The sequence below is a fragment of the Mesoplodon densirostris genome, chromosome 1, assembly GCF_025265405.1.
Source record: "Mesoplodon densirostris isolate mMesDen1 chromosome 1, mMesDen1 primary haplotype, whole genome shotgun sequence".
NCBI classification, from domain to species: Eukaryota; Metazoa; Chordata; class Mammalia; order Artiodactyla; family Ziphiidae; genus Mesoplodon; species Mesoplodon densirostris.
Window position 1 is genome coordinate 109759232 of NC_082661.1, and position 27994 is coordinate 109787225.

General features: G+C 54.8%; 1 protein-coding gene across 1 annotated transcript in view; it reads right to left on the minus strand.

Annotated features, from left to right (window-relative positions):
• PGBD5 (piggyBac transposable element derived 5) overlaps positions 1 to 27994 on the minus strand; it is an 87311-nt gene that overhangs the window by 29597 nt on the left and 29720 nt on the right. The window contains exon 2 of the mRNA XM_060089831.1: positions 5186 to 5613. Coding sequence (XP_059945814.1) covers positions 5186 to 5613 — 428 coding nt within the window. The remainder of the gene's footprint in view (positions 1 to 5185; positions 5614 to 27994) is intronic.

Below are 27994 nucleotides of genomic sequence, written 5' to 3' on the forward strand. Positions count from 1 at the left end.
GGTACGTGGGCCTCTCACTGTTGTGGCCTTTCCCGTTGCGGAGCACAGGCTCTGGATGCACAGGCTCAGCGGCCATGGCTCACGGGTCCAGCTGCTCCGTGGCATGTGGGATCTTCCCGGACCGGGGCACGAACCCGTGTCCCCTGCATCGGCAGGCAGACTCTCAACCACTGCGCCACCAGGGAAGCCCATGACCTTCTTTTTCCCAGGCTAAACATTCTCTTTTTAAAAACTCTTCCTGAAATGACCCAGTTCTCTCATTGCCACGACCCAGCCTCTGGCTCTCCTCAGGGTCATCACGTCCTTTCTGACGTGGGACTCCCCAGGCAATTTTTAAACCTACTTCACCTATTTCCACTTCTCAATGGCACGGTGACAGGACTTTTTCAATGACAAGACAATAAAGTAAAAAGAAATGGCATAAAAACAGGTTCCAGGGGTGTCCCAAGTTTTATTTCTTCAAGCTAAAGCTTTTGGGGGGACTTCTGGGTAAATTTTAGGAACCTGCTACACTTCCCTTCCAATCCAATTTCAAGCTTCCTTACAGATTGGTACGTACATGTGTGGTTCACTGAAATGAAGAAGGCTAGAAATACTATGATTCCAAGAACTCTTCACAAAACTCCAGATCAGGGGCTGGCCCACTGCCTGCTGTAATTCAAGTTTTCCCAGAACCCACCGTGCCCCTCACAAATGTGCTGTCAGTGGCTGCTTTGGGGCTACAAGGTCCCAACACAGACCACATGGCCCCCAAAGTCTAATACCTGGCCACAGACAGAAAAAGTGTGCCAATGCCCGCTTTCCATCAGGGCCTTTCAACTTGAATGAACAAACCAATCACCTGGGAATCTTATGAAATGTGGGTTCTGTTTCGGAAAGCTTGGGTCAGTGCCTGAGTTTCTGCATTCCCAGCGAGCTCCCAGGTGATGTCAGAATGTGGCCTGATGAGGGCAGAACAGGGGATAACACTGACCAAGTGTGCGATGGACAGTGGCCTTCCACTCTCCTATCAATGATACCTCGAATTCCACTTAAGAAATAACTGCCCTGCAGTGTTGGGTCTTAGGTGTGCAAACCAGCCCCTTCAGTGTTCTGTTGTTGGAAGTGGGGGGCATTAAGCCTGGCCTCCCCTGCCTTGAGCTCACAATCGGGAGGCTGGAGAGGCTGACCTTGTGCCCAGCTCCGTGCAGCTCCCCAAACCTTCAAAGCCCATGTGGAACCACTGTAGCAGGATGGCCACGTCCCACACACGGAGGGGCGGGCGGGTGGAGCGGGGAGTGAGGAAGATGCTCTCTCTGCTCTCCAGAAAGCCAGCGTCCTCTACTTCACCTGCACTTATCACAGAATCCCGTTCAAGTTTCTATTTAATCACATGCGTCACCAAAGCAAAAGAGCCAGCAGGAACGCCTGGCCTTCCATGGCTTCTCCTCTTTTCTACCCTCATTACAGGCAGGTGGAACGGGTCACAGCTGAGCGCAGCATGGGGTAGGGCGCTCTCCAGAGCTCCGAAAACCGCCCCCTCCTCTGCCAGGCTGTCTTCGGCCACACTGCTGTCACCCCGCTGTGTGTTCTGAGTCCCTCCTGGGTATGACGAGCTCGGGCTGGGGGGGCAGTGGTTATGTAGGGGAGACACGGCAGCCATGTATTTATTGACTTCCGCAATCCCTCCCCCAACCCTCCTTTAACTAATCAGCCCCCGGGCTTGAGGAGACGCAGCATCTCCCCATTTAGTAGCTGTGTATAAACACTCGTGCGTGGGCGCACCCCGCTGCTGGGGTTACTGGTGGAGTCTGGAGACTCTGTAAGCTCATCCCAAAGGGTCACATTGGCTGGAATAAAAAGGCTCCAGAGACTGCAGGGCAGAGGGTTCTGTGTGCCGTGTGCCCAGGTGCGGTGTGTGCATGGCGGTGATGCAGAGCCGTTCCCCAGAGCCTGGAGCGGAGTCTGCTGGGGGATGGAATGGGGACTGTTCCCACTGGTCTCAACAAGCAGAGTGAAGACCGGTCAATGGAGCCCTGAGGCCTCGGGGTGTTGGACTGCAACTTGAAAACACACCTTCTCCTTGAATGGAATGTTCCAGAGCCAGCAGGGATTTCAGAAAGGGAGAAACTGGAAAGCCAGGAAACCTTGAGGGTTTCCTTTATTTTACTTCACAAAGACGTATATGACCCTGATGTTTCTATGTGTAAGAACGAGGCAGCCTCTGCGGCAGCGAGGCAGAGAGGCTAAGGGCGTGCACATGTGTGCCCAGAGCCGCCCCTCGACGGCCCGTGTTGGCAGGACCACCAGCCCACAGGAAGGCCCGAGCATGCTCCAATCCACGCTGCACTTTCTGGTCTCACCTCCTTTGGCTGACCCTCCTCACGCAGAGCCGGCTCAGTGGGGCCCAGAGTCGGGAGGAAGAGGAAATTCCAGGTGATTACCAGCGCACTGGAAAGCCAATCCCAGGGACTCAGACTTCCCCTCTGCCTTGTGTTCCTGTCTGGTGGGTGGACTCTACCGGGTAATGTTTGCCCCCCACACCCCCTTTCCACCTTCCTACCCTGTGCTGTGTCCTGGTGGCCAACCTCTTATAAACCGCACGCCCCAGGGCCCTGCCCCCAGCGCCTGGCTTGCGTGGCCACGAGGGAGGGATGAACAAGAGATGGGAGCCCTGCCTGCCTGCCCGCGCCGTCGGGCTGCAGCCGTCGCTGCCCCCACTCCGCTCCTTGGTACAGGCTCACGGCAGCTTCCCGCTGTTGCCAGCCCAGGTGTTTGCCACCCTGGTGATGCCCCTAAACCCTGACTGTCCACAGTCCCTGCTTCCAATTCTCTGAAACTGCCCTTCTGGAACATAGCATTTGTTTCCTGCTGGGATCCTGACCAACATATAGAGCACAGGATGGAAAATGATAGCAACGAGAGCACATAAGTTTGCAAATTCAAAGGTAAAAATAAAAATTAAATACAAAGTAAAATTTAAAAAAGGAAAAGCAAAGTGAGGGAAAAATACCCCAACGTGAGCAGAGAGCCAAGAGCCCTTCCCCAGACTAAATCTCACGTCAGCCCCTCTTTTCTCAGTCTCATCAACTGGACGCAAAGAAAAGATGTGGGCGGCAAGAATAAAATGACCGTCTCTCCAGGGTCTCCCCTCGTACCCATCTGAGCCGTATGACGCAGGAGGGCAGAGCTGCCGCCCCAGACACCTGCCCCCCTCACGGCACCCGTGTCTGGGGCTGGGAAGGGGTGAGCCCACACAGCTCAGAATTCGCTAGTGGGTGCTGCAGTGTGCCCACCGGCTAAACGGACCCTGGGGACACACACACAGGCACGGGGATCGCCCGGGATGCAGGTCTCAGGTGTCTGATGCTGCAGTTCCAGAAGGATCAGAGCGCCCGGGGCCGGCACACGGCAGGCACACAACAAACATGGGTGTAATCACGAGTACAGCTCGTCTAGGGGCTGGAAGGACCCTGGGCAGCCTTATCTTTAGGCTGTTAAATATCAATCATCCACGGAGTTGCTTGCTTGACTCTGGGAAGATGCTTAGTCTTAGTGAGCTCACAGCCCTCTCCAGCAGCTCTTCAAATGTTTGATGCCAAGGATGGCCAGAATATTGTTTTTTTCCCTTGCATCCCAGCCAATGTGTCTCTGGTCTGGCTCATTTTCAACCAAGCAAATATTCAGTGGCACACACAAAAAAACCATGCCCAGCCCTGTACTTGGTCCTGCAGGGCCTGTTATAAGGTAGGGTGTGTGTCCCCAAAGACCCCACCTCCTGGTAAGAAGGAAGGTGAGTGACAAGACAAAACGGCATTCGTTGCCCTGTAAATAGTCGGGGGATTCGGGAAGCCTGGAGTCACACGGGGTCCTGGAGATGGGAAACCTGCAAAGGCAGAGAGGAGGGAACACCTCCCAGGGGTCAGGAGGCACATCACAGACACCTGGAGACCCTCATGAGCCAGCACAGACACAGGACAGCAGAGCAGAGGCAGGAGAACCGTGCAGGGACCGCGGACCTGACACAGGACATTATCTTCCCCACAGAAACCCTGTGCTTTCCAGCTGTGGGGAGAAGGTGAGACAGTGAATTAGGAGAGGATCTCAAAGAGAACAGCGAAAAGAACTTGAGGCTCGTGACGAAGGTCTTTAAGGAAAAGCACAAGGAAAAGTAGGTGGGTGGGTGGGTCTTTAAATGTACAAATAAAAGAGGAGTAAGATTTTGTCTCCGTATGGAACAGGTCAAAGGGAACTGGGCTCATGTGGGCCAGGAACCTCCTGATGTTTTCCTTAGAGAAATTTCTAGAAAGAGCCACCTCCTCAGTTTCCAGACCTGCAGAGCAACTTTGAGGACGATTCTGAAACTGTCTCACCACAGCCAAATGCGATTGCCCCAGCCAACCAGAAGGCCGGGGCTCGGGAGCTGAGAGCACACACAGCCTCCATTTAGGAAGCGAGGAAGGTGAGGGGCCGTTAACAGTCAGGGCCAGGGCTCTGTCACCTCCAGTCCAAAAGCGCCCGGCTCTCCACGCGGGCCAGGGGACCTCAGCACCTGAGCCGCTCTGACGGCCAGAGGACGGCTGCAACCCTAGGCTCGTTCCCTTCACCCCCTAGAAGGCCTCTTGCCTCCTTTCACTACCAGCAGATGAGCACGTACTCGGAGGATACAAGAAAATAAACATTACCCTGAGCAAACCATCGTTTACAAAGAAAGTGTAATTAAAGGAGAGGGAGGGGCTTCCCTGGTGGTGCAGTGGTTGAGGGTCCACCTGCCGATTCAGGGGACGTGGGTTCGTGCCCCGGTCCGGGAAGATCCCACATGCTGCGGAGCAGCTGGGCCCGTGAGCCATGGCCGCTGAGCCTGCGCGTCCGGAGCCTGTGCTCCGCAACAGGAGAGGCCACAACAGTGAGAGGCCTGCGTACCGCAAAAAAAAAAAAAAAAAAAAAAAAGGAGAGGGAGGATGAGGGAAAAAGAGCAGGGAAACTGCATCTCGAAGCAAAACGCTGAACATGGTTTGGAGCTGTTCCTCCATCAGTTCCCTCTGATTGGATGGGGATGGATGGGCTGGTGGCCTGGGGGACGAGCAGGGATACCCTGGAGGTGACCTCAGGGTCCAGGCAGGATGGGAGGGTGCCAAGGGCACTACCCACCGTTTCCCCAACGCATTGCCACCCCTGAAGGCCCGGCCCTGGCTGGCGGCCTCACCTGGGTTTGGGAAGGCCTGAAGGCGGCGTCAAAGCCATTCTGCAGGGAGTCCAGGAAGGGCTGGACCTTGTAGAGGCCGTGTGTGGTCTGGCTGGAGCGGAAGGCCACGACGTGGAAGTACTTGAGGATCTTCTCGAAGCGGGCCTGGCTCATGACCAGGGCGAGGCTGCGGTTGCTGTAGAAGCCGCCGCTCCAGATGCTGAGGACGGACTCGCAGTGGGAGGTGCTGGTGGAGATCACGTAGCCCAGGAACGCCTTCATCTCTGGCAGCGTCACATCCACCCAGGCCCCGTCGCTCCCGAACCGCTCCTGGAACTTCTTGGCGTACAGGTTGGTCTGCACCACCATGTTCTTGAGGGCGTTGTCAGGGACGAAAAGCTGGAAGAAGTCCACAGCACTGGCGCTGGGCGGCATCTTCCGGATGGGACCTGGACGGGCAGGCCAAGCGCCACTGCTACAGCCACTGGGTCCCCTCGAGGCCTCCACCCGAGCACCACCCTCCCTCCCAACTCCCTCTCGGGACGAGCCCGAACACGCACCCCGAAGCGTCCTGCCCTCCACCCCTCCCCCGACAGGACACGCTACCCCGCGTGCCCCGTGCCTCGCTTCCCCACTGCGCCCTGCACACGGCCCCGCCTCACAGATGTGGCAGATCCCGAAACACCATCGGAAGAGAAAGGCACGCAGGGAAGGAGGGTGGAGGGCACCCACCAGAGACACACTGAACTCTGAACAGAGGAGCTCGGCGTGGCGCTCTGGCTCTTGTCTCCTTGTAAGTTAAGGTGACTTTGGAAATAAGAATGCTTTCACCACTCGGGGCCCGAAAGATTCCCTTCAAGTGAGACGGCAACCTATTAGGTACTGTCTAGGTGGTGACTCTTAATTTATTAGTAAATAAATATGAAGGGGCTTGTTTAGATAATTTCACCAATGCAATGAAAACCTCACAGTTTTTTACAAATGCAAGGACAGCCTTTTGAAACACACACAAACACCACACACACGCACACATCCTTAAAGAGACATGGCTTTCAACTCCATGTAAGCCAGGCTAACAGTACGTAGAGACTTGAAGGGGACAAGCTTTGCTTCTACTTCATCCTTATAGTGACTCCTAATAAAAGCTGTGCACATTCTTTGGAACCTTAAACTCACCCCCAGCCCACCCTCAACCTTCCTCTACGACTGATTTAGGCAGTCTCTGAAAAACAACTTTTCTACAGCAAAATTAAGACTGACAGTGTACATGAGGCATCCCAGGTCTTAAACGCAGACGGACAGATCTGGGAGGTGCAACCCTAAATTTAGTGCTCGCTAACTGCATGGCCTTGGATAGATTTCTTCATCTCTCCCGTTCATAAAGTGGGCACAGTGACAGCTGCTTTGCCAGGCTGTCGTGTGGGGCAGGATGGACGGGGGACGCAGGGGATGCACCGAGCACAGTGCCTGGCCCTACGGAGGTACCTACAACTGGATAACCTTTACTGAGACATTATCCAGAGAAATCCATTGATGGCGGGCTGAGGGCTTTAGAATGCTCTAACTGCCCTCATTTTACAGAAGAAGAAACCAAGGCCCAGAGAGCAAAGCGGCCACCATATTCTCTTTCACCAGTCGTTTCTTGGAAGGGCTCCAGGCGGTCCTGGTGCCATGGGCACCGGCCCTGGCTGACCTGACAATGAAGCCGGGAAGATGGCTCCACGGCCGCCCCGACTGAAATCGTTTTATTTCCGCAAACCCTGCAGCCTCTGGTGGGTGAAGCCATAAATTATTCAGGGGTAGCTTTCAAAAAGGAGGAAAACCAGCATTTTAATGGCTACATCATGCTGAGTAAGCAGAATGAAATGTTCTCTTCCAAAAGTTATGTTTAAAGTCATTTTGCCTCTCAGACCATTTCAAAATGAATTCACACAGCAAACTCGGGCCTGGCCAACCGCTTAATGAAGAAACCGGGAAGTAGCTGATACCCTCTTATCTGTTTAAGAATCAGGCCCCGGAGGTGGGCAGATCCCCAGCCGAGATAAGACTCCCTCCCTTCTGATTCATGTATCAAGAGCTTTGCTGGGAATTAACCCCTGTGATCCTCACGACCTGTGAAGCCACGTCCCGTCCTGCAGGTGAGGAAACAGGAGCTCAGAAGCGTGAGGACACAGCCCAAGGTCGCCCACCTCTAAGCGCCTTAGAGCGGGGTTACCTTTGTCCCACTGGGCCTAGGTCCAGTCACCCTGCTGCAGCTGTGAACGGCGCCCCTGCCGACCTCCCGGGTGTCCCATCCGACCACAAGGGCCGTGGCTGTCTGCCACGGCGAGCACACAACTCAAGCCAGGTGCGTGGTCCTCATGACCACACAGCCTCCCTCCGCCTCCGAGGTGGGCAAAGGAGGGTCACAGAGCACAGCCAGGAGCACCTCTGGAGGAAGAGGAGACCCCACACTGCCGAAAACGTAAAGGCAGCATGGAACTGGGGCTGGGGGTGGCCCTGCGGGAGGAGAGGGGACGCCTGCCCGAGCTTATCCTGGCATCCAGCTAATAAACTCACACAGCCGTCCCCCTCCCCTCCCTTCTCACGTCCACCCACCCCATCGTGTCACCACGCCGCTCCTTCAAGGCCCCATCGCCACCAGCCACCTGGCCTTCCCTTGGCCTCCAGGGGATCAAACCCAGGATATGGCAGCAGGCCTGCAGACCGGGGGGCCCCGACAGTCGCTCAGTGAAGCTCCATCCCCCAGAGACTCCCCAGCCCACCACATGCGAGGAAACCCTAACCCCTCTTCTCAGCAGCGGCTACAAACGCAGATGTTCTGTTTGGAAAGGGGACGGTCACTCGAGGGTGGCAGGGAACCACCATTCAGTGAAAAACATGGTGACCCTGGGAACAGAAAGGAGTGCGACCGGTATTCCCTCCCCAGATGTTCTCAATGGGGTGAGGGGAGCAGGCCACAGAGAGTGACCCGGTGACGTCAGGCTAGGGAAGGATGTGCCCACGAGGGGACCCTGAGTCCATGGCCTGGGGACAGGGTCCAGGAGGCTCCCTGAAGGGGCCATGGGAGCTGGGCTTTATGGGTGGAAAGTCATCAGCCCCATGGGGTGGGGATGCGGACGTTGCAGAGTATTTCGGGCAGAGAGAACGTCTCATGCAAAGGCCCCGGGAGGAGGGTAAGCAGCTCGAGGCATCGAGGGGCACGGGACCCGGGCTGGCACCAGGGCCGGGCCAGTGAAGCACTGTGAGCACAACGGACCACACCTCAGGGGGTCCTCGCTGCCCGCAGAGTTGGGGAGGTCTGGGCTGCTCCTGAAGTCACGGAGACCCGGCGGAGACCCAACGGAGCGGGAAGGGTGGCCACGGCCCATCCCTGTGCTTCTTGGGCTCCTCCCCTGGTCCCCCTGCAGGTGTGCTGGGCACAGGCACAGACTACAGGTGAGGGGGCAGTGGGGACGGCCTGAGCCCGGGAGCCTCCATGCAAAAGCGGCCACATCCACTGATCACTTCCACTGGTACCAGGACCGGCACACAGGCTGATACCTTAAGCTAACGGTGTCTGGACCGAAACCCCAGGTCCCCCAGTGCGCCCCCCGCCCTCTGCTCCTCCCCACCGGCCCCCTGGTCCCCTGGGCCAGACACCTGGACTACTGTGGGTCCTGCGCCTCCTGCAGCCCACGCTCACCCCCGCGGCACGTCCTGCCACCCTCACCGCCACACCGTGCCCACCAACCAGCGCGTGCAGCCCTCCCTCCCACGTGGCCGCCGCCTCTGGCCTGGACGATTAAAGCAGCCTCCCGCAAGGGAATCCCCCCTCCCCAAATAACTGACAGCAACAGGGAAATTATTTTAAAGACACAAACCGGATCACAGTACCCTCCTGCGTAAGGAAAACGCCCCCATGAGCGCCCACTGCACTTAAAGCAGAGCCACATTCCTCCCCAAGCGCTCAGGGTTCAGGGCCCTGCATGCCCCACCCCCAAACTCGTCCTGGGCCACGCTGCATGCCGGGCAGGTGCTCTGCGCATAAGTAGAGCTGGCGTCAGGCCTGGGCCCCGGCATCTCTTCCCACCACAGGGCCTGCGTCCACGCAGGCCTGTCTGTGGGGACGAAGCCCTCCTGGCCTCTGGATTCACTAAGCATCCCCACCTGTAGGCTTTCCTGCCCCTACAACGGCAAGCTGACCAGTGCCGGGCTTCTCAGTCTCGGCCCCCACTGGGTCTCCCCCCTTGTGTTCATCAGCCTACGGTGGTTTTCTTAGGGACTGACACTTGCTGTGGCTGCCTCTGCCGCCCCACCCTCAGAGGTGGAGGCGGTCGTATCACCCTGCAGCCTCGGAGCCCAGTACACGTACGTTCAACACATTCCCGCTGATGGTGGATGGACAGTGAGTGGCAGGGAGGAAGGAGCCACACCCACCAAGGAGGAGGAGCATCAGTGCTGAGCCCCCTAGGCAGGGTCTGGTGTCTGGACAGCAGCCCCCCGTGCTAATGCCTGGTGGAGAGGTCAGGTCAGCCAGCAGCTTCCGTGTGTAACAGGAGGCCTGAGGGGGCGGGCAGGGCGGGGCAGAGCTGGCACACCCCTGGCTGCACCTCCCTGAGGACACCAGGCTGGGGTGGCCAGGTGAGCCCTGGGTGGGAGACACTTGATCACGGACAGGATGTGGGAAGGGGTGTGTCACAGACACCTACCAGGTGCCCAGCTTCGGTGAGCTGGCTTGGGATCTTGTTGGGTTTAATTTCCTCCCTCCCTCCCTTCCTGAATTGAGGAAAACCACTGCAGAACTCCCCCTGGCCCTTCTGCGTCTTCTGATGCCTTTTCCCCCTTCCCTGTCCACAGGTGCTGGCTGTGTGACCTTAGGCAGGCCACATAACCTCTCTGCCTCAGTTTCCTTATCAATCAGATTGGAGTAATAACCACCCTAGAGTGAGTGGAAGTCAGACAATGGCCGGTCCGGGCCGGTCCGGGCCAGTCCACCCTGAGGCCCCCTGGGGCATGGGTCCCGGTCCCCAAGGAGCTTCTCCGGCTGCTCCCTTCCCTCCACGCACTGCACCACCCAGACCCGAGGCAGCCGGGCACCCCGCATGTGGCACTGACCCCCACCTTTGCCCTGTCTGGAAGAAAAGGCTGGCTTTGTGTGCTTTCGAAAGCATAACCTTTTAGAGACTGAAGCTTTCATTTTGAGATGAGATTGGCATTCTGCATACACTGGCACTTTGGGGTACAAATAGTCAGCAGTTTTGTGACATATATGAGGAACACAATATTTTGAATTAACGGTTTAAAAATAACAAAATTTTAACTTATCTCCAGGCCAAATCAAACGGTATAAAAATATAACGGGAGGACTTCCCTGGTGGCGCAGAGGTTAAGAATCCGCCTGCCAATGCAGGGGACACGGGTTCGAGCCCTGGTCCAGAAAGATCCCACATGCTGTGGAGCAACTAAGCCCACGTGCCACAACTACTGAGCCCACATGCCACAACTACTGAAGCCTGCACCTAGAGCCCGTGTTCTGCAACAAGAGAAGCCACCGCAATGAGAAGCCCGCGCACCGCAACGAAGAGTAGCCCCCGCTTGCCGCAACTGGAGAAAGCCTGCGTGCAGCAATGAAGACCCAACGCGGCCAAAAAAATTTAATAAATTAATTTTAAAAATATAACGGGAACATCCTGCATCATCACAAAAATATTCCTCTCACTGGAGACACTGAAAAATCTTAAGGCACAACAGTCCATAAATGAGTAACGCAGAAGACAGGTGGACCCGTTGTTCTCACTGCCAGCTGCAGCTGGTCTTCATCTTTGGTGGACGTAATCGTCCTGTCTCTCGCATCCTTCTATCCTTCCCCTGGTGGCTGATAGGCAGGACAAGCCAGCTATCTGACAAACACTTGAGGTCTAAGTCTCCACTGCAGAATGCAGCCAGGCGGCCATGCGAGAGCTCTAAAGCCTCTTCCCTTGCGTAACTTTTGCTCACAGCTAAGTGACAGGTAAAAAATGCAATTCACAGCCGGATCAAGGGGTCTCCAGGCAGGGGTAGGAGTCCCGGCTGTGCTCCCGACATCCCTGGATGTGTGGCAGGGGAAGGGGGATACCCTGCCCTATGTCACTGGGCAGCTGTAGGCAGCACCAAGGCTCCCCTTCCGTTTAGGCCTGATCTGCAACGCTTACCAACATACGGAAATGAGCTCAGATCAGTGCTACGGTCCCCTAAATGGTGTCTTCCAACAGAGGAACGTCAAGGCTAACCATCCTCCACAGCCATTAGAAAACCTTCAGAAACCTGGCCGGAAAACCCCAAGAACAGCATCAGTCACGTAACATATCAGCTGTGGGGCTTCCTTGTAAGAAAGCCTATTTCACACGAAACGTAAGATTTCTGTGTCACAGCCAACTCGCGTTCCTCCACCTGCAGTCAACCTGCTCCGAGGGGTCTCCTGGGAGTGCTCTGCTGGGCAGAGGTGGCCGTGACCATCTCCACGTGCACTGAGCTAAGAGAGCCCTGGAGAGAAAGGATGGCGGTGCCCGCTCCCCTGGGCCCGGGGAATCCCCCACCCCGACCGTGTCCTCTCTGTCTGGAGCAGCGGTGTTTCTACAGTTGAGCTCACGTGCACAAACTATTCTTTGGACTCCGTTCGTGAAAAGAGATCAGGTCAGACATGTTTGTACGGACAGAACAAGAAGTCCTACTCCTCCGACCAGATCTGGTTCTCAGCGTGAGAAGCAAGGTGATGACGCCACAGAGCAGACTCAGAGGTCAGATGAACGACAGATGTCACTGTAACTGTGACTCCTTTATTGGCAGTAGCCCAAAGGCCAGGAGGCAGCAAGGCTATTCTGGGACAATTTGTGAGCCTGTGAGTCGTGCCATGCCCAGTGTGCTGTGGCCTTCACCAGTCTACGCTATTGAGAAAGCCTGGACCAGGCTCCCCCTGCACCCACCCTCCTCGCAGGCTCACTCCCACTAAGATACTTGGGCACCAAGACACAGCTTCCCCTCTCCCTTAGTGCTGGGGTGGGGCATTAAGGGGTGAGGAAGAGCTGCGCACAGCTGGGTCTGGGTCTGGGGTCTGGGGCTGGGGCTGGGGCTGGGTCTGGAGCTGGGTCTGGGTCTCTGGGCCTGGGTCTGGGTCTGGGTCTGGGGTCTGGGGTCTGGGTCTCTGGGTCTGGGTCTGGGTCTCTGGGTCTGGGTCTGGGGCTGGGGTCTGGGGCTGGGTCTCTGGGGCTGGGTCTGGGTCTGGGTCTCTGGGTCTGGGTCTGCGTCTCTGGGTCTGGGTCTGGGGTCTGGGTCTCTGGGTCTGGGGTCTGGGTCTCTGGGTCTGGGTCTGGGTCTCTGGGTCTGGGTCTGGGTCTGGGTCTGGGTCTGGGGTCTGGGTCTCTGGGTCTGGGTCTGGGTCTGGGGTCTGGGTCTCTGGGGCTGGGTCTGGGTCTGGGTCTGGGTCTGGGTCTCTGGGTCTGGGTCTCTGGGTCTGGGTCTGGGTCTGGGTCTCTGGGTCTCTGGGTCTGGGTCTCTGGGTCTGGGTCTGGGGCTGGGACTGGGGCTGGGGCTGGGTCTCTGGGTCTGGGGCTGGGGCTGGAGCTGCCCTGCTCCAGGCTCTCGTCTACCTGAACCTCCAGGAAGCTGCTGTTTCTCTGGGTCTCAGCTTCTCATTGGTAACTTGCATCATCTCCCTTCCAAGACTAACAAAACAAGATGATGACATAAGTTATTTTGAGGAATGTCAATAATCATATAAAAGTCTCATATCATCATTCTGAAATAGCTGCTGTCCAGACATGTTGAGGACAGCCTGGACTGGGCCCAGCTCCCCGTGACTCGCCAGGCGTGGGACCTTGGGCACATTCCTTAACCTCTTTGTCTTGGTCTGTTTGGGCTGCTACAACAGAATACCACAGGCAGGGGGCTCAAACAACAGAAATGTCCTTCTCACAGTTCTGGAGGTCAGAAGTGCAGGGCCAGATCAAGTGCAGGCAGATTCAGTGTCCGGCGAGGTGAGGGCCACCTTCTGGTTCACAGGGGGCTGTTTCCTCGCTGTGTTCCCATATGGGGAGGGGACCAGGGAGCTCTCTGGGTCTCTTTTATAAGGCACACATCCCATCATGAGGGCTCCACCCTCACGACCTGAGCACCTCCCAACACCATCACACTAGGCGTTAGGTTTCATCATACGAATTTGGGGGGCACAAACGTTCAGTCTACAGCACTGTGATCTGCAGTCTCCATGTCGGTGAAGGGAAGATAACAACAGTAATGAAATTCAGGGTTTGGGGGAGGATGAAATGGGACGACGCAGGTCAGGAGCCTAAGGTGTGTCGCACACACCCGACGCCCAGTAATAGCGCCTCACCACCTGCGGACGGCACCCGTGAACCCCGCATCCCCGGCCCCTGTCCCTCTTCCAGGAGCCTGCTTACCAGATGGCTGTGACAGAACAGCAGCCTTGGCGACCACACTTTGTGTTTCATTTAGACACCGTGTCTATTTTTCACATGAGGCTGTATTTTGAAAGCTCTGCTTGGGTACAGAAAGGACAGAAGTGTTCTTCCCACTTGGGTAGCACCTGACGGGGGAGGGACGTGGTGGTGACGAGCAGTCCAAGGCCTGCCCACCTCCAGCCCCAGTTCGTGCAGAGTGGCCAGGGAGGATGGGACACCAGGATGCTCAGTTAATGTCCCCCATTGCTACCCAGATCTTCCCTGATGCCACCACACCCACTGCAGCTCTTCAGCCCCAATTGCATCAGGTCCATGCCCGATTTCCATCCACCCGGGACACTGTTTCTTCCTCAGGCTCCTTCCCCAGACCTACCTCCTCCCGTTCATGAGGGCTCAGCTGAGACCACTGAGGTCCCCAACTTGCTGCCAGCCCTGGCCAATTCCAGGTAGCACGGCAACCTCACCCGCAACCCCCAGAGCACCCTGGACCACCCTAGTCCCTCCTCCATGAGAGGTGACAGAAGCGGACCATGCCGTCAGGTGCTGGGGCAGGAGCAGTGAAAAGGATGTCACCATCCTAGGCTTCAACAAGTGTGCCCTTGACTGGACAGAAAACCCTGAAGCGCTGGTGGAGGGTCTTCTTGGCATCAAGCACCACAGCGAGCGTGTAACTGGCAGTATTTTCCTCCTGCAACGGTCAACCAAGGAGGCACTGGGACGCCCACTTTGCAGATGTGGAGGCTCAGGCTCACGGGAACAACTCGTGCGAGGTCACCTGACCTGGGGAAAGACGCACCGGAGAGCCTCGCCCCGATGCCCCTGCGCACGGGGGCACAGACGCCCCACACGGTGGGTCCCTCTGGCTTTGTGGCTGCTTGCGACCCTCCACGTACGTGATGAAGCTCTGACCGTGAGGATGGCTGTGAGGCAGCGGCCGATCAGGAGAAAGGAGGGAAAGCTGGAAGCCGACCACTGACGCACACGTGGGCTTGGGAGGTCTCCTCGTGGCTGAAGTAGATCCTTAGAAAGAACTGTGTGCTGCTGAAGTGAAACGGCCCCTCCCTGAAAGCCGGCGGGGATGTACCAACAGGAAGTCGTGGATATTGTTAGGATACTGTCGGGGAAGTCAGGGTGATTTTGTCACTTACGGTGACTCCCGGGAGAGAGGGTAACAGAAGGGGTGCGTGTAGGGTCCACGGGCGGGGGTCTTTGTCTATTCTGTTCCCTGTTGCATCTTCACTGCCTAGAATACTGTCTGGCCCACGAGAGGTGCTCAGCAGATACCTTGTTGGGTGAGTGATGAATCAGTGAGGGAACGAGGGAATGAAAAGGGAAATGGCTCTTTAGGATTTGAGGGCAGTAAACAGAGAAGGTCAAAAGCATCGAGGGTTAGGGTTGCAGAACCCGATGAGGTAGGGAGAAGACAAAGGGGCAGGTCCTGGAGCCGGGGACCATTTCCAGGCACCTGTGTGTGCATGCATGCATGTGTGTGTATGTATCCAAAGAGGTGAGGGACCCGGGCCTCACATTCCTCAGGACCCTAGATGTGGACCTTTGTGCTTACCTACACATGAGATTAAACACATGGCTACAGAGACACATACACTGGGCCACGCACAGAAAATGCGCCGTTTTGGGAATCCTGTCTTGGCACTGAAAAAATACTGGGAGCCTGAAGAAGCAAACAAACCAGAAGCAAGTGAAACAGGCTGGTCCCGACCCCTGGAACACCTCAACCACAGGCCAGAGAGGATGAGTCTGGAGAATCCAGAGGCCCTGCGAGGCCCCCAGGGAAACAGTTCGGCCCTTGCCAACCCAAATGAGAAAGTAAAGGTCACAGGGCAACCTGCCCCCAGACAGCGGGCCTTGGAAGGTCAAACCTGGACTTCCTCTCTGGGGCCCAGCCCGGCCTGAGCAGCAGTTGGTCAAGGATGTATGTGGACATGACGGCCATTAGATCACGGATGGGCGGGGGTGGGTGGGGACAGCTGGTCCGTGCTCTGCTGGCCCCTACCATCCAGGCACTGCTGGCTCCCAGGCTCCCCTCCCCAAGAGGGCAACGGGCTCCGCCTGGTCCATGCACGCAGTGATGGGGAGGTGGGTGGCACTGGACTCCCTCTGCAGAAAGACCTGCAGGACCTGGGTGATAACCTCCCGCCCTGGTTCTCTTAGGCAACGCCTGGACACACACACACACACACACACACACACACACACACACACTCACACTCACACTCTCTCTCTCTCTCTCTCTCCTGGATTAGAATCACTGCTGCGATCCATTACCCCCTTTTATAGACTCATCAGTCACTTGAGGCCTCACAGCCCAGGTCTGCAGACCCGCACACCGTCCTCCTTTTCCACCACCAGCCCCTCTAGATTTACTCCGAGCGTCTGTGTGTGCTGGGGACAAGGGGGTGCTGCAGAGTAGCTGGGGTCAGGAGGAAGCAGCAACAGCACAGGGCCCCGCGGCGCCCCACAGACAGACAGACAGCCGGCGCCGGCCCTGTCTCAGCACAAATGAAGGCACAGGAGCTGCTTGGTCCCTGGAGGCTGATGAGATCCCTCTAATTCCCTGCACACCCGCCCACACCCTGGCGGGAGACAGAACGCAGGACAGGACGAGAGATGGAAGAGATTAGGAAAGGGGTGCTGGGATGGAGAACCAGGCCCCAGGGCGTGGGGTGGGGAGGGAGAAAAAGCCTGGGCAAGTGAGGGTCAAGCAGCACGGGCCTGGGCTCCCCCTCTCAGCGTGGGGGCAGGGCGGGGACAGGCAGGACGCTGCAGGTGCAGACGCGGGAGGGTGACCCCGGAGACACTGTGGGCAGAGGCTGACCCCGTCCCGCTGGTCACCCCGTGGCCTCCAGGACAGAGGGCACGTCCACCTCACTTTCCCACGAGGAAACAAGGACCAGAGAAGGTCACGGTCACAGTGAGTGAGCTGGGGTGACTCCGGCCTCTGGCCTGCTGGTAGCCTTTCCCCTCTCAGGCCACACTCCGGAGCCCAACTCCACAAATGCTGCCCAGGGAAATATTTTTTTATCAGTAAATAGGAATAAATCATGTTTATTTTCCTTTACAAAGACCTATATGACCCTGACGTTTCTACGTGTAAGCACAAGGTGGCCTCTGCGGCAGCGAGGCAGAGAGGCTAAGGGCGTGCGCGTGTGTGCCCAGAGCTGCCCCTCGACGGCACATGTTGGTGGGACTGCCAGCTGCGGCCCAGGGGGCGGCCCTCAGCGAAGGCTGTGTCACCAGGACCTCCTTTCCCCTTCTGGGTCTGGGTGGGGCTGGGCGCCCACGGACCCCGACCTGTGCCCGAGCCCTCTCCCTTCACCGAGAGCTCCACCATCACCTGAGCAAACCCACCTCCGGGCACCAGTGCCCGGCTGTCCACAGCAGCACGAGCTTGGACAAGCATCTGCTATTTTAAACTGCGGTTTGTTTTCCAACACAAATGCTATTCTTGTCACCCATCTCGTGGCAATGTTATTTTTTCCTCAGCTTTAAATCAGGCAGTTTCAGGATGAAGTTTGTACGAAAATTATCGGTAGGACAAATTACCCGGATGAGACCTGCTCTAGAAACACAATCGCCTGTGCATCGTGGGCCACTCTGCCTGGAAGGCCCACCTGCTGCCCTGTGCTCAGCCCCGGGCCACTGGGAAGACAACCAGCTGACGCCTGAATTCTAAAGGACTCAGGGATGTTTAAGAAATACTTAGTCTTTGAGGAACAGAAGGCACAAAGGTGACTGCCACCGAGGCCCGGCTTCAGAGAACTTGAGAACAGAAACCCAGAGCCAGTTGTCTCGTGCCCAAAAGGTCTGTTCAAGCTGGACAATAGTTAGATTATCCCTTCAGGAGGGGAGCCTCTGAGGTATATCCTTTAATTCCACAACGTACCTAAGTTTGAGGTGTCCGGTATGGGGAGGGGACACTAACCTTCATTTAGGGCTGGTGATGTGCCCAGAGCTGCACTCGAGACTCATGTATGTTAGCACCACACTTCTAAGGAAGTTTTACAGATGAGGAAGAAGAGACACAGACCTCGGGTCAACTGTTGAAGGTCAGAGCCCAAGCGTGAGGCCTAGTTGCCTCCTGACCCCATGCCGCTGCCCCGTCACCGAAGCATGCCTCCCACCACAGCGCCCCAAGTGCCAGTCCAGCCGGTGCACCAGCTCCCTGGGCACCGAGCACGAGGACACAGACTGGGGGGGATGGAAAGCAGTAAAAGGTCCCATTGTGGGGCAGCCCTCCCCAGCCAAGGTAAGCGTCTCATAAGAGAGGAGCAGGTCTTCCAGCCAGGAAAAGGCCCACGGCGCACAGGCAGCTGCACTTGTAACGCTGTGAGCCCAGGAAGAGCAGGGTGCTCTCAGCTCAGCGCACCCTCCGACACGTCACACCACCCAGGTGAGACAACACCCTGACCACGTTTACCCAGCACTTTTGGAGCTACTGCGTTGTTCAGATTTCCTTCCTGTTAAGGGTGACTCCACACTAGAAAGGCCAATTGCAAAGCACATACACAACTATTCCTCATTTTCATGCATAAAGATAAAAAACTAGAGTGAATGATCAAAAGTGAAAGCAGTTAGGAGACCCAGAACACTATAAACCACACCTAGCAAATTCCCTACGTGTCTTCCCCACCACCGTCCCCCTGTTGTCCTCTCATTTGGTAAGGAGCTCGCCCCACGTACGTGCTAAGAGCACAGAATGCGCCTTTCCAATAGTAGCCCTTCCAATTGGAGCAGATGCAGAAAGGCTGTCCTCCTCCTACAGAAACTCTGATTGCATCATTATCTTCCTTAGAGAGATGCTCTCTGCAACAGGCTCCGCTGGCTAAATGTTGATGGAGATGAAGTTAGTACTCCACTCCCCCCTGTTGAAAACCAGAAGCCGATCAGCATACATGACGCGCAGGTCCTTCTAGAGAGCCTCACCATGGTCAGCTGGGTGAGTGCCGGGCAAGGAGGCTTCAGGGCCCTGCAGCAGGTGGCCTGGGGCCTCCTGTCGCCTCCTGCCGGCCCAGCCTTTCTCCATGGTGCATGTCCCACCCCCGTCTGTCCCTCATGACTCCAGCTCTGCCAGGATCTTAATAGAGAATTGAAGTTCCAGTGGAGAACACCTTCAGGTATGACCCTTCCCAAGGGGGGTTTCATTTTAATAAAGGCCTCAGTGACTATCAAAGGCTTCAACTTCCTAAGTCACTCCAGGGGCAGAGTGGCTAGTAGGTATGGAGAATGACACAAAGTGGGGCTATGATTTGGAGCCTTTGGGTAGATTTGGGTCCTGCTCAGATACCTACAGAAGTATCGCCCAGCGTGTGTCCAAAACCCATCTGTGCAGGTGCCACCCGACACCCAGCGCGTACACAGGCGCTCACCTCCCCAGGAGTGAACAGAAGAGGACCTCACCCTCCACTTCAGCATAGATGTCAATCCCTGTCCAGAGGTGGCCAACAGGCTTTGGCACTCGTGTCAATTCCAGAAGTTAGCAGCTGCCTGTATACATGTTAAGGAGGATTCTGAAGCCCTGTCTGGGGCTGGGGGAAGGTGGTGCTGACTCACAAGCAATGCTTGCTGTGGGTGCAGGTGGCCAGGGGCAGGGTTGCCATTATAAGTGATTTCCATTTTTAATACTTTTCTGAATATGATTTCTGGGACTAATGGATAGAATTAAATATATGGCCTTTAAAATTAGAAAAAGAACAGCAAATGATATTTTAAAGAACGGGCACTTGAGGTCCTGATGTTCTACCCTTCCTTTCAAGGCAAACGGTTGGTTTCACTTGTAAAGGTAGAGTGGGATTAGGGGATTTCTAGAACCCTTTCTACAATATTCTGTGCATCACGGCCTACCTGCCTCAAGCACCAACTTCTACTCCTTAGACAGGAGGCCACATGAGCAGGAGTGAAGTTGAGCCCCAGGTCCCCCTTCTAGAGCCCGCGGCCCCCAGGCTCCAGCTCACTGCCTACAGCACTCCCACTGGGCGGCGAGGGGCAGAGGGCCCTGGGGCGAGAGCTCTCTTCAGAGGCTTCCAAAGACTTCCAGACCCTTTTTCCTCTTTGGGATTCCACCTCCCCAACCTAAGTTTCTAAGAAGGAATAAGCGAGCAGACAAGCCAAAACACCCAACTTATGGAGACTGAGTGCAGTCCAGACATCAGGGGGTAAATTTTTTGTGAGGCTGGAAAGAATATAAGAATCCCCCAGGGCTTCCCTGGTGGCGCAGTGGTTGAGAGTCCGCCTGCCGATGCAGGGGACACGGGTTCGTGCCCCGGTCCGGGAGGATCCCACATGCCGTGGAGCAGCTGGGCCCGTGAGCCATGGCCGCTGAGCCTGAGCATCCAGAGTCTGTGCTCTGCAATGGGAGAGGCCACAACAGTGAGAGGCTCGCGTACCGCAAAAAAAAAAAAAAAAAAAAGAATCCCCCAAAGGTTAACATGGCAGTCAAACCCTTGCTTGTGCTTGCCACTGGTTACAGATACTCCTCTTTGTAACCAAGGGTGTTGTTTGTCAAGACTTGGGGAAGAAAAGGCAGCCTGAGCAGATGTTGGCAAAATGCAAATGCAAGAGCCCCAGCAGGAGCGGGGTGTACCAATGAGGGGAGAGGCGGGGAAGCTCCCGCACCCCAGACTCTTGTCTTCCAATCAGCTGTGCGCTGCTCCCAAAATCAGAAAGCAGGTTTCCAGGTTGACATTTCCACGCTGGATGCCGTAGATGCAGTACGGAGAAAACTCTCCATCGTCGCAACCCCTTACATGTGAGAGAGAGGGCCGGTCAGGCTGGACTTCGAGTTTTCATCTGAGCTTCCCCTTCCTGTTTGTGTTTTTAAAATAAAGACAAAGAACCTCACAATGAAATAGCAAAATATCCAGGAGGATGTGAGCAGACCTAAGCAAGAGAGGGCGTCTCTCTTCCCTTTTCCAAACAGGCACCAGTGTCAGAAGCTGTCGTGGGCGCTTCTACATGAGACTTCTTTTTCGTCCTCCCATCCTCCCACGACCATGGGGGGTCGAGAGTGCAGCTTCTGGCACCAGCAGCCCAGGGTGAATCTGCCACTTGTTAGCTGTGTGACCTTGAATGCGATGCCTCCTCTGTGGGCCTCAGGCCACCTACCTCACTGAGCTGTTGTGAGGATTAAATGAGTTGTAGGTCTTACCAGGATGCACTCAGGAACCATGGGTCACTCCTCCTCTTGCTGTTGTTATTATTTTCATTGTTGAGCCACAGTCTCTTGATGTGACACGGAATCAATGGAGAGCAGAGCGTGGGCAGATCACCGGGGGATGGCCAAGCTGTACAGACTCCTTCCCTTCTAAGGAGGCATCGTTCCAAAGGAACACTTTACAGAGGAGAAGCTTTGTGTAGTTTTATTCTTCTTCTTCTTTTTTTAAAATAAATTTATTTATTTATTTTTGGCTACGTTGGGTCTTTGTTGCTGCACGCGGGCCTTCTCTAGTCGCGGCAAGCAGGGGGCTGCTCTTTGTTGCGGTGCACGGGCTTCTCATTGCGGTGGCTTCTCTTGTTGCAGAGCATGGGCTTCAGGCGCGTGGGCTTCAGTAGTTGTGGCACGTGGGCTCAGTAGTCGTGGCTCGTGGGCTCTAGAGCACAGGCTCAGTAGTTGTGGCACATGGGCTTAGTTGCTCCGCGGCATGTGGGATCTTCCCGGACCAGGGCTCGAACCTGTGTCCCCTGCACTGGCAGGCGGATTCTCAACCACTGCACCACCAGGGAAGCCCTATTATTCTTTTATTATTTATTCTTCGCTAAGGCGAGAATCCCAAGCCACCCAGGAGGCAGGCAGCTCCCTACCTCCCACCAAACCTGGAGCTGGCCTGAGTGTCTACGAGAAGCCTTACCTTCCGGGACTCAGCCCTCTCGACCTGCTCCATCCACTGGCCAGGGTTCTTACACTTTGAGGTCCTGGGTGGCTACAGAAAATATAACGATCATCCAAACCAGCAGTTCTATTTACAAGTGGGCAAACTGAGGGCCCGGGCCCTGGTTTCCCCTCTGGCGGCCCCTGCGCTCTGCAGAGTGGCCCCAGGGCCGTCACTCTCATCATTCAATGGTCTGTTCACGTCACCGTTACTGAGAATTCTTATTCTAACCCCAAGGACCACTTTTGGCACACACTGCAGGGCCAGGGTCTGCTGCCTGCTGGCTGGGGTGGGCATCACGGGAGAGCTCCGACACTAGGGGGCAGAGCAGGGGCGGGGCAGCACATGGAGACGGATGGGCCCCCGGCCAGCTGCACTGCCCACGAGCAGCCAGATGCCAGGCAAATATTCGTCTGCAGAATATAGGGGTTGGACTGAGACCGTCTAAGGTTCTTTCCAGCTCTTTCAAAAACATAATTGCTGTCCACAGCCAAGAAGCAGGCCCTACGAAATCTACAGAGACAGAACATTGATTATTGGCTCCTTGGAAAGTGGAGGCAAGGAGTATGCAGGGGTAGGGGAGTGACAGCTGACAGATAAGGCGTTTCTTCTTGAGATGATGATTTTTTTGTTGTTTTGTTTTTGTTTTCTTTTTTTCTGTACGCAGGCCTCTCACCGCCGCGGCCTCGCCCATCGCAGAGCACAGGCTCCGGACGCACAGGCCCAGCGGCCATGGCCCACGGGCCCAGCCGCTCCACGGCATGTGGGATCCTCCCGGACCAGGGCACGAACCCGCATCCCCTGCATCGGCAGGCGGACTCTCAACCACTGCGCCACCAGGGAAGCCCCGAGATGATGATGTTTTAAAACTGTGACGATGGCTGCGCGTATTTGCGGCTGCCCTAAAAACCGGTGAATTGTATACTGGAAATGGGTGAACTGTATGGTAAGTAAATTATATCTCAAGAAAGCTGTTATCCCCCAGAAAAAAAAGAAGCAGGCTCTGACTTCATTGCTACTGCTCCTGCTGGAAGAAGGGGACATCCCCTCTCCCTCACAGGGCTGTCGAGACGGTATCCGAACAGTTCTGAGCACAGTGCCTGGTGCAACCCATGTGCTCCGTGCACAGCAGCCAGTGGAGAAGGGCCTGCTCCTACACGGAGGGCCCTTCTCCCAGGGAAATCTTAGAAGGGAGGAGAGGAACTGCCCTGCCTTTGGCATGAGGTCAGTCCTCCCGGGCCAGGCCAGCCCCTTCCTAATCGCAGGTGCACACAGTCCCCTGCCGCGGGAGGAGAGCCTAAGCGCGCAGGTGCAGGGTGCTGAGTGTGGATCCCTGTGAAGCAAATTCCTTGAGATAAAGGGGGTGAAGCTCATCTCCCACAGCAGAGAGGGACAAAAGTCCGGCAGACAACTCAGTCTGGATGCTAAAGCTGTGTGCCGCTGGGACCTGTGGAATCGGAGAGGTGAGTGGTGACTGCAGAAGTGGAGAAGCAATGGCAACCGGTGTGAAATGCTGCCGCCGACAGCGCCAGGCATGTGAGGAGAAGCAGCTGTGGTGCTGATGATGCCAGCAACACAAGGAGGATGACCCGGTTCCCAGAGATGGAAGGGTCTTGCCAGGGCAGCTCTGCCTGGGAGTGGATCTCTCGACCGCAGACCCTGGCCAAGCACCGAGCTGACCAGTTGCTGCTCCTGGCCCTGCAAAGTCTCCAAGGATGCTCTGCACAAACAGAGCACGGGGGCTGCAGTCAGGCAGAGCTGACCATCAAACAGAGCCTTGGGCAGGGTACATAACCCTACAGAGCCTCGGTTTCCCCGTCTGTAAAATGGGGATGATTGGAGTATCTGCCCCCAAGAGTAACCACGAGGATAAAATTAAACACTGCGCAGAAAGCACAGCACAGCAGCTGGTACACACTAAAACTGGAAACAGCACGAGCTACTGCTATTAATGCTGCCTGCCAAACGCTGACACGGGGCATGTGCCTCTCGACACAGACATGATGATGAGACTCAAGCCTCTTTCCTAAAGACCAGTGAGGCCAAATGAGGACGCACCCCCAGCTTACTCAGAGTCTGAGGAGGAGGGATGCTACAGCCAGAGACTGAAGATAAAAAATGCAGACGCCTCGTCAAGGTCCCATTCTGGGTGTTCATCCCAAGTCTAAGGCCAGGAGCTCATCAGGAGAGCACATCATAGATTAATGAGCACTTTCGCTTTTGCGATCAAGAGCAACGGAAGTTATTTTGGGGACACCCTGTTTTGGCACGCGGGTTTCTGACTGTGATTTTAAGCCACCACATGCGAAGCGATATTCCTACCTTCCACTGCCTCTCAGTACGGACAGGATCTAATACAGCACTAAAGAATCACATCATCTCCTGTGCAGGGATTATAAAAAAAAAAAAAAGGGTCATCTGGTGGTCCTTTCACTCATGAGACATGCTGTCAAGTTGATGCTGACTGCAATGGGGGTAAAACAGGATCCCCTCATGGCCACCCCCGTCCCCCACCCCATGGCCATACCTGCCATTCCCTCTCTCTCGACACTGAAAACCCTCCCAGTCACCTGCAGTCGTGCGGCTAGTTCAGATCTGCTCCCCTAAGTCCCCAAAGCATGCTTCAGAGTCGGGGAAGAAACGGCACGGGGTGCCCGCAGCGAGCCAGGGTATCTCCCGAGGCTGTGCCGTTCTCCGCAGGAAGGGGCTGCTTCTCTCTTAACCTCCCTTGGAACACTGCCCTGCTCCTCGACTGCTCTGCAATCCCCCGGGGTGGGGGGTGGCAAACGTCCCCGTCAAGCTCCGCCCTGAGCACGAGGCTTCCCCGCAGCCGCCAGATCTCGGCGCGGCCACCGCCCCCAAGACCACGATGTCCGTGCAGAACGAGGCCCGGCCCATCTCCTCCGTCATCCCCGAGACGGGGGCCGATTTTATCCTCCTTTGTGGATGAAGACAAGACAGTCAACCCAAGGAGACAGCCGTCGCCCGAGGTCCTGCTGTGATATCCACACGAGGCGGCCGAGGACCAGTGGGGGCGTGTCCACAGACCGCAGCACACACCCCACGGCCTCCCACGCTCACCCAGCGGCTGCGCTCCAAGCTGGCAGCTCCACGTGCGCCCGTGACCCAGTCGGGCCACCGAGCCCTCCGTCCACCCCCTGCCTCTCCCCAGGCAGGCCGTGCAGCTCCACACCCTGAACGACGGATGCCGAGGGCCCACACTGCCTGCAGAGGACAGGTCACAGACCCTCCATGAAACGTTTCTTATTGTCTTCAAATTCAAACAAATAAAAATAAAGAACAACCACTTGTTCCTCTGGATTCTCAGCCCTGCCCAGTGCGTCCTGTGAGCCCGGAGCCTGTCACGGGAAGCTCCTCAGCCCTGTAGGTTTCCATGCAGGGTCACCTCTGGTTGTTCAAGAAGCCCCCGTTCTTGAATGGAAGCCCCCATTCACAGCCTCCGTGTGTCCCTGCACAGGCAGAAATGCAGCACAGGGCGCCTTCCTGACCTCAGACACAGCCTGGGCCGCCCTGTGCGCACAGCCCCGCAGGCATCCCAAGGCTGGGGGGAGCGGATCTCCCCAGGTCCACAGGCCATCCTGGGCCATCCTGTATTCTGCCTATTTTGTCCTTTATTCTAATTCTGAATCTAAACCATACCAGCTCCTTACTAAGCAACTGAAACAGGGTCAAGAGAGAAAGGTACTCTCAGCAAGGTGAATTTATTATTGGCTCAGAAATAATGAATCCTGGAAATGAGGTTCCAAGTAAGGTCATTTCAAACTATGAATGTCTTTTTCTTTTTGTCCATGCCCCTACTCCTTCCCATTTAGAAATTTAAAAATTTTATACAAAGGACACTCTATGTACATGCACACATATATATACTACCTGTCTGCTAAACTACAAGTTTTATTTTAAAATTAAAAGTTCTTCCAGCTCCATGTTCTAAAAAAAATCCAGCATCAAAAAATAGAAGAAAATGGTAAATGCATGTTTCCAAAGTTTGGTGAGGCTCTTCAGAGCCCCTAAGGTAGCAGGAACAGATGACGCTGGCTTAGAGTTAGTTGTTCAGTCATAACCTCAAACTCACTTCTTCTAAGACCATGATTTTTAGGTGAGTTTAAGGAGGAAAGTCTCTATAGTGATGCTGAACATTCTCCCAACTCAGGCTTCCTCTCCGAAAATCCCCTCCTGGATTTGGAACATAATCCAACAATAGGACAAAACACCATGTTGGAAATTGGAACTACATTTGTAATATATTTCACAGAGATAATATCTAAATATATAAAGAGTTCTTACCAAATTAAGAAGAAAAATGATAACCACCTCAAAGGAAAACCCACAAAGGACTGAACAATAGACATAAAACAAAAGGCCAATAAGTAAATGAATTCATGTTTAACAACACAAGTAAGCAGATAAATTAACCACTGGTGATGAGGCACCATTTATTTTTATCAAGCTATCATAGATTTTTTTAAAAAAGGATAACGGCCAGAAACAGCATGGGAAAATGGGCACTCACACTTCCGATGGGAGTGAAATTTTTTTTTCTTTTTTTTGTGGTACGCGGGCCTCAAACTGCCCTGGTCTCTCCCGTTGCGGAGCACAGGCTCCGGACGTGCAGGCTCAGCGGCCATGGCTCATGGACGCAGCCATTCCACAGCATGTGGGATCTTCCCGGACCGGGGCACGAACCCGTGTCCCCTGCATCGGCAGGCGGACTCTCAACCACTGCGCCGCCAGGGAAGCCCAGGAGTGAAATTTGGCATCTTTCATCAAAGACCTTCTCTTCCACTGATGTATCCCAGGTAGGTGATCAGACAGGGAGACGAAGGCATTCAGTATAAGGATGCTCACCACAGCACTGATTATAAAAGTGAAAATCTGTACAAACCCTATACGTTCAGATAAGCTCATCTTTAAATTAAACATAGACACACACACACACACACACAACACACACACACATCCAGGTATGTGGAAAGATATTTACCAAAATGTGGGAATGTTGGGTATTTTTCTTTTTGCTTATTTGTATTTTCTAACTTTCCCTTTTTGCTTATTTGTATTTTCTAACTTTCTTTTTGCTTATTTGTATTTTCTAATTTTCTAATTTGTATTTCCCTAACTTTCTAACAGCCCCCCTTGGCACTCTGAAAGGGGTGGGAGCAGAAATCGACTCTGACTCGGCACACGGTGCCCATCGGAGATGGCCTGGACCATCTCCCGCCTTTCTCATTCTGCCATCACTTCAATGGAAGTCAAGCTTTCTTTTCCAAAATCCCTTTTGCATCAGGAAGGGAGGTACAAGTTATTTTAAAGATTCGTTTCATTTTTTTCTGCCATGTAAAAGCTGTGGGTCTGGCCCTTTAAAATACTGCTTAAAATTCTCCCTTAAAAAACGAGGCGATTACTTGCCAAGCCCCTGCTGCAGGAAGGAAACCTTGTAACTACCCAGCATCTGTCTCTCAATTCAAAGTCAAGGTTCCACAGCCAGGAGACACTGTGATTCAGAGAACAAGAGGACTGCGTGAGCTATGGGGGAATCTACTCGGGAATCCTGAAATACCATGTGCGGAGACTAAAACTTCAAACCTAAGGCTCGGTGTGAGTACATCACATGAGCAAAAAAGAAAGAAGAGCAGGCCTCTTTCATTTGGTACATTACGCTGCTGGGCAAAATAAAAGGCAGCAATTTTAACCGCCACCTTTGCAAAGAGCAAAGTTGAGTTCAGTGACTAAAAACGTGTTTACTCAACAATAGTCCTTTAAGCAGAGCAGGGAAGAGTGAGTAAGCCAGGAGGCTCTGGACCAGCACTGCTATTTTTGGAAACAGCTCTTTAGAGCAATGGTTCAGCACTAAAAGGGGGAAGGAAGATGGGGAAGCACCTCTGGGTACAGAGACTTGTGTTAAGGACATGAAACACTATTTCCTATAAGCATAAGAATGCCCATTTTACAGATGAGGAAACTGAGGTAAAGTGGCACCATGGCGTAATGGGAGAGTCCAGTGGACCTGAGATCCTACCCCAAGGTCCTGTGTAGGCTTGCACGAGTCACTTCTAGCCTTTCACTTTCCATTTCTTTATTTGTAAAATGTGGATAATAAAACTATCTGCCATATTTGTGAAGCTGAATTGAGGGCACATATGGCAATTTTCTAGCAGAGTGCCTAGCACGCGGCAGGTGCTCAGCAGATGGAAAACACTAGGAGGAGGGTTTATACTTGGCCCAAGGACCCCAGGCCTACATGCCAGAGGGCGGATCTGAACCTGGGTCCTTCTCTCCCCAGAGTCCCTGCACACAATCTCACTGCACTGTTTCCCTCGGAACCCCTCTCCCTCCCCGTCTCCCACTTGTGAAACCTACATCTCACCAAACTCTCCGGTCAAAACATCAAAAGTACTAACACACGTTCCCTCTTTTGACTACTTTAGTTTCTTGTTTTTATTAACATGATATTCAATAATAATCTCAAACTGAATCTTAATGGTTGC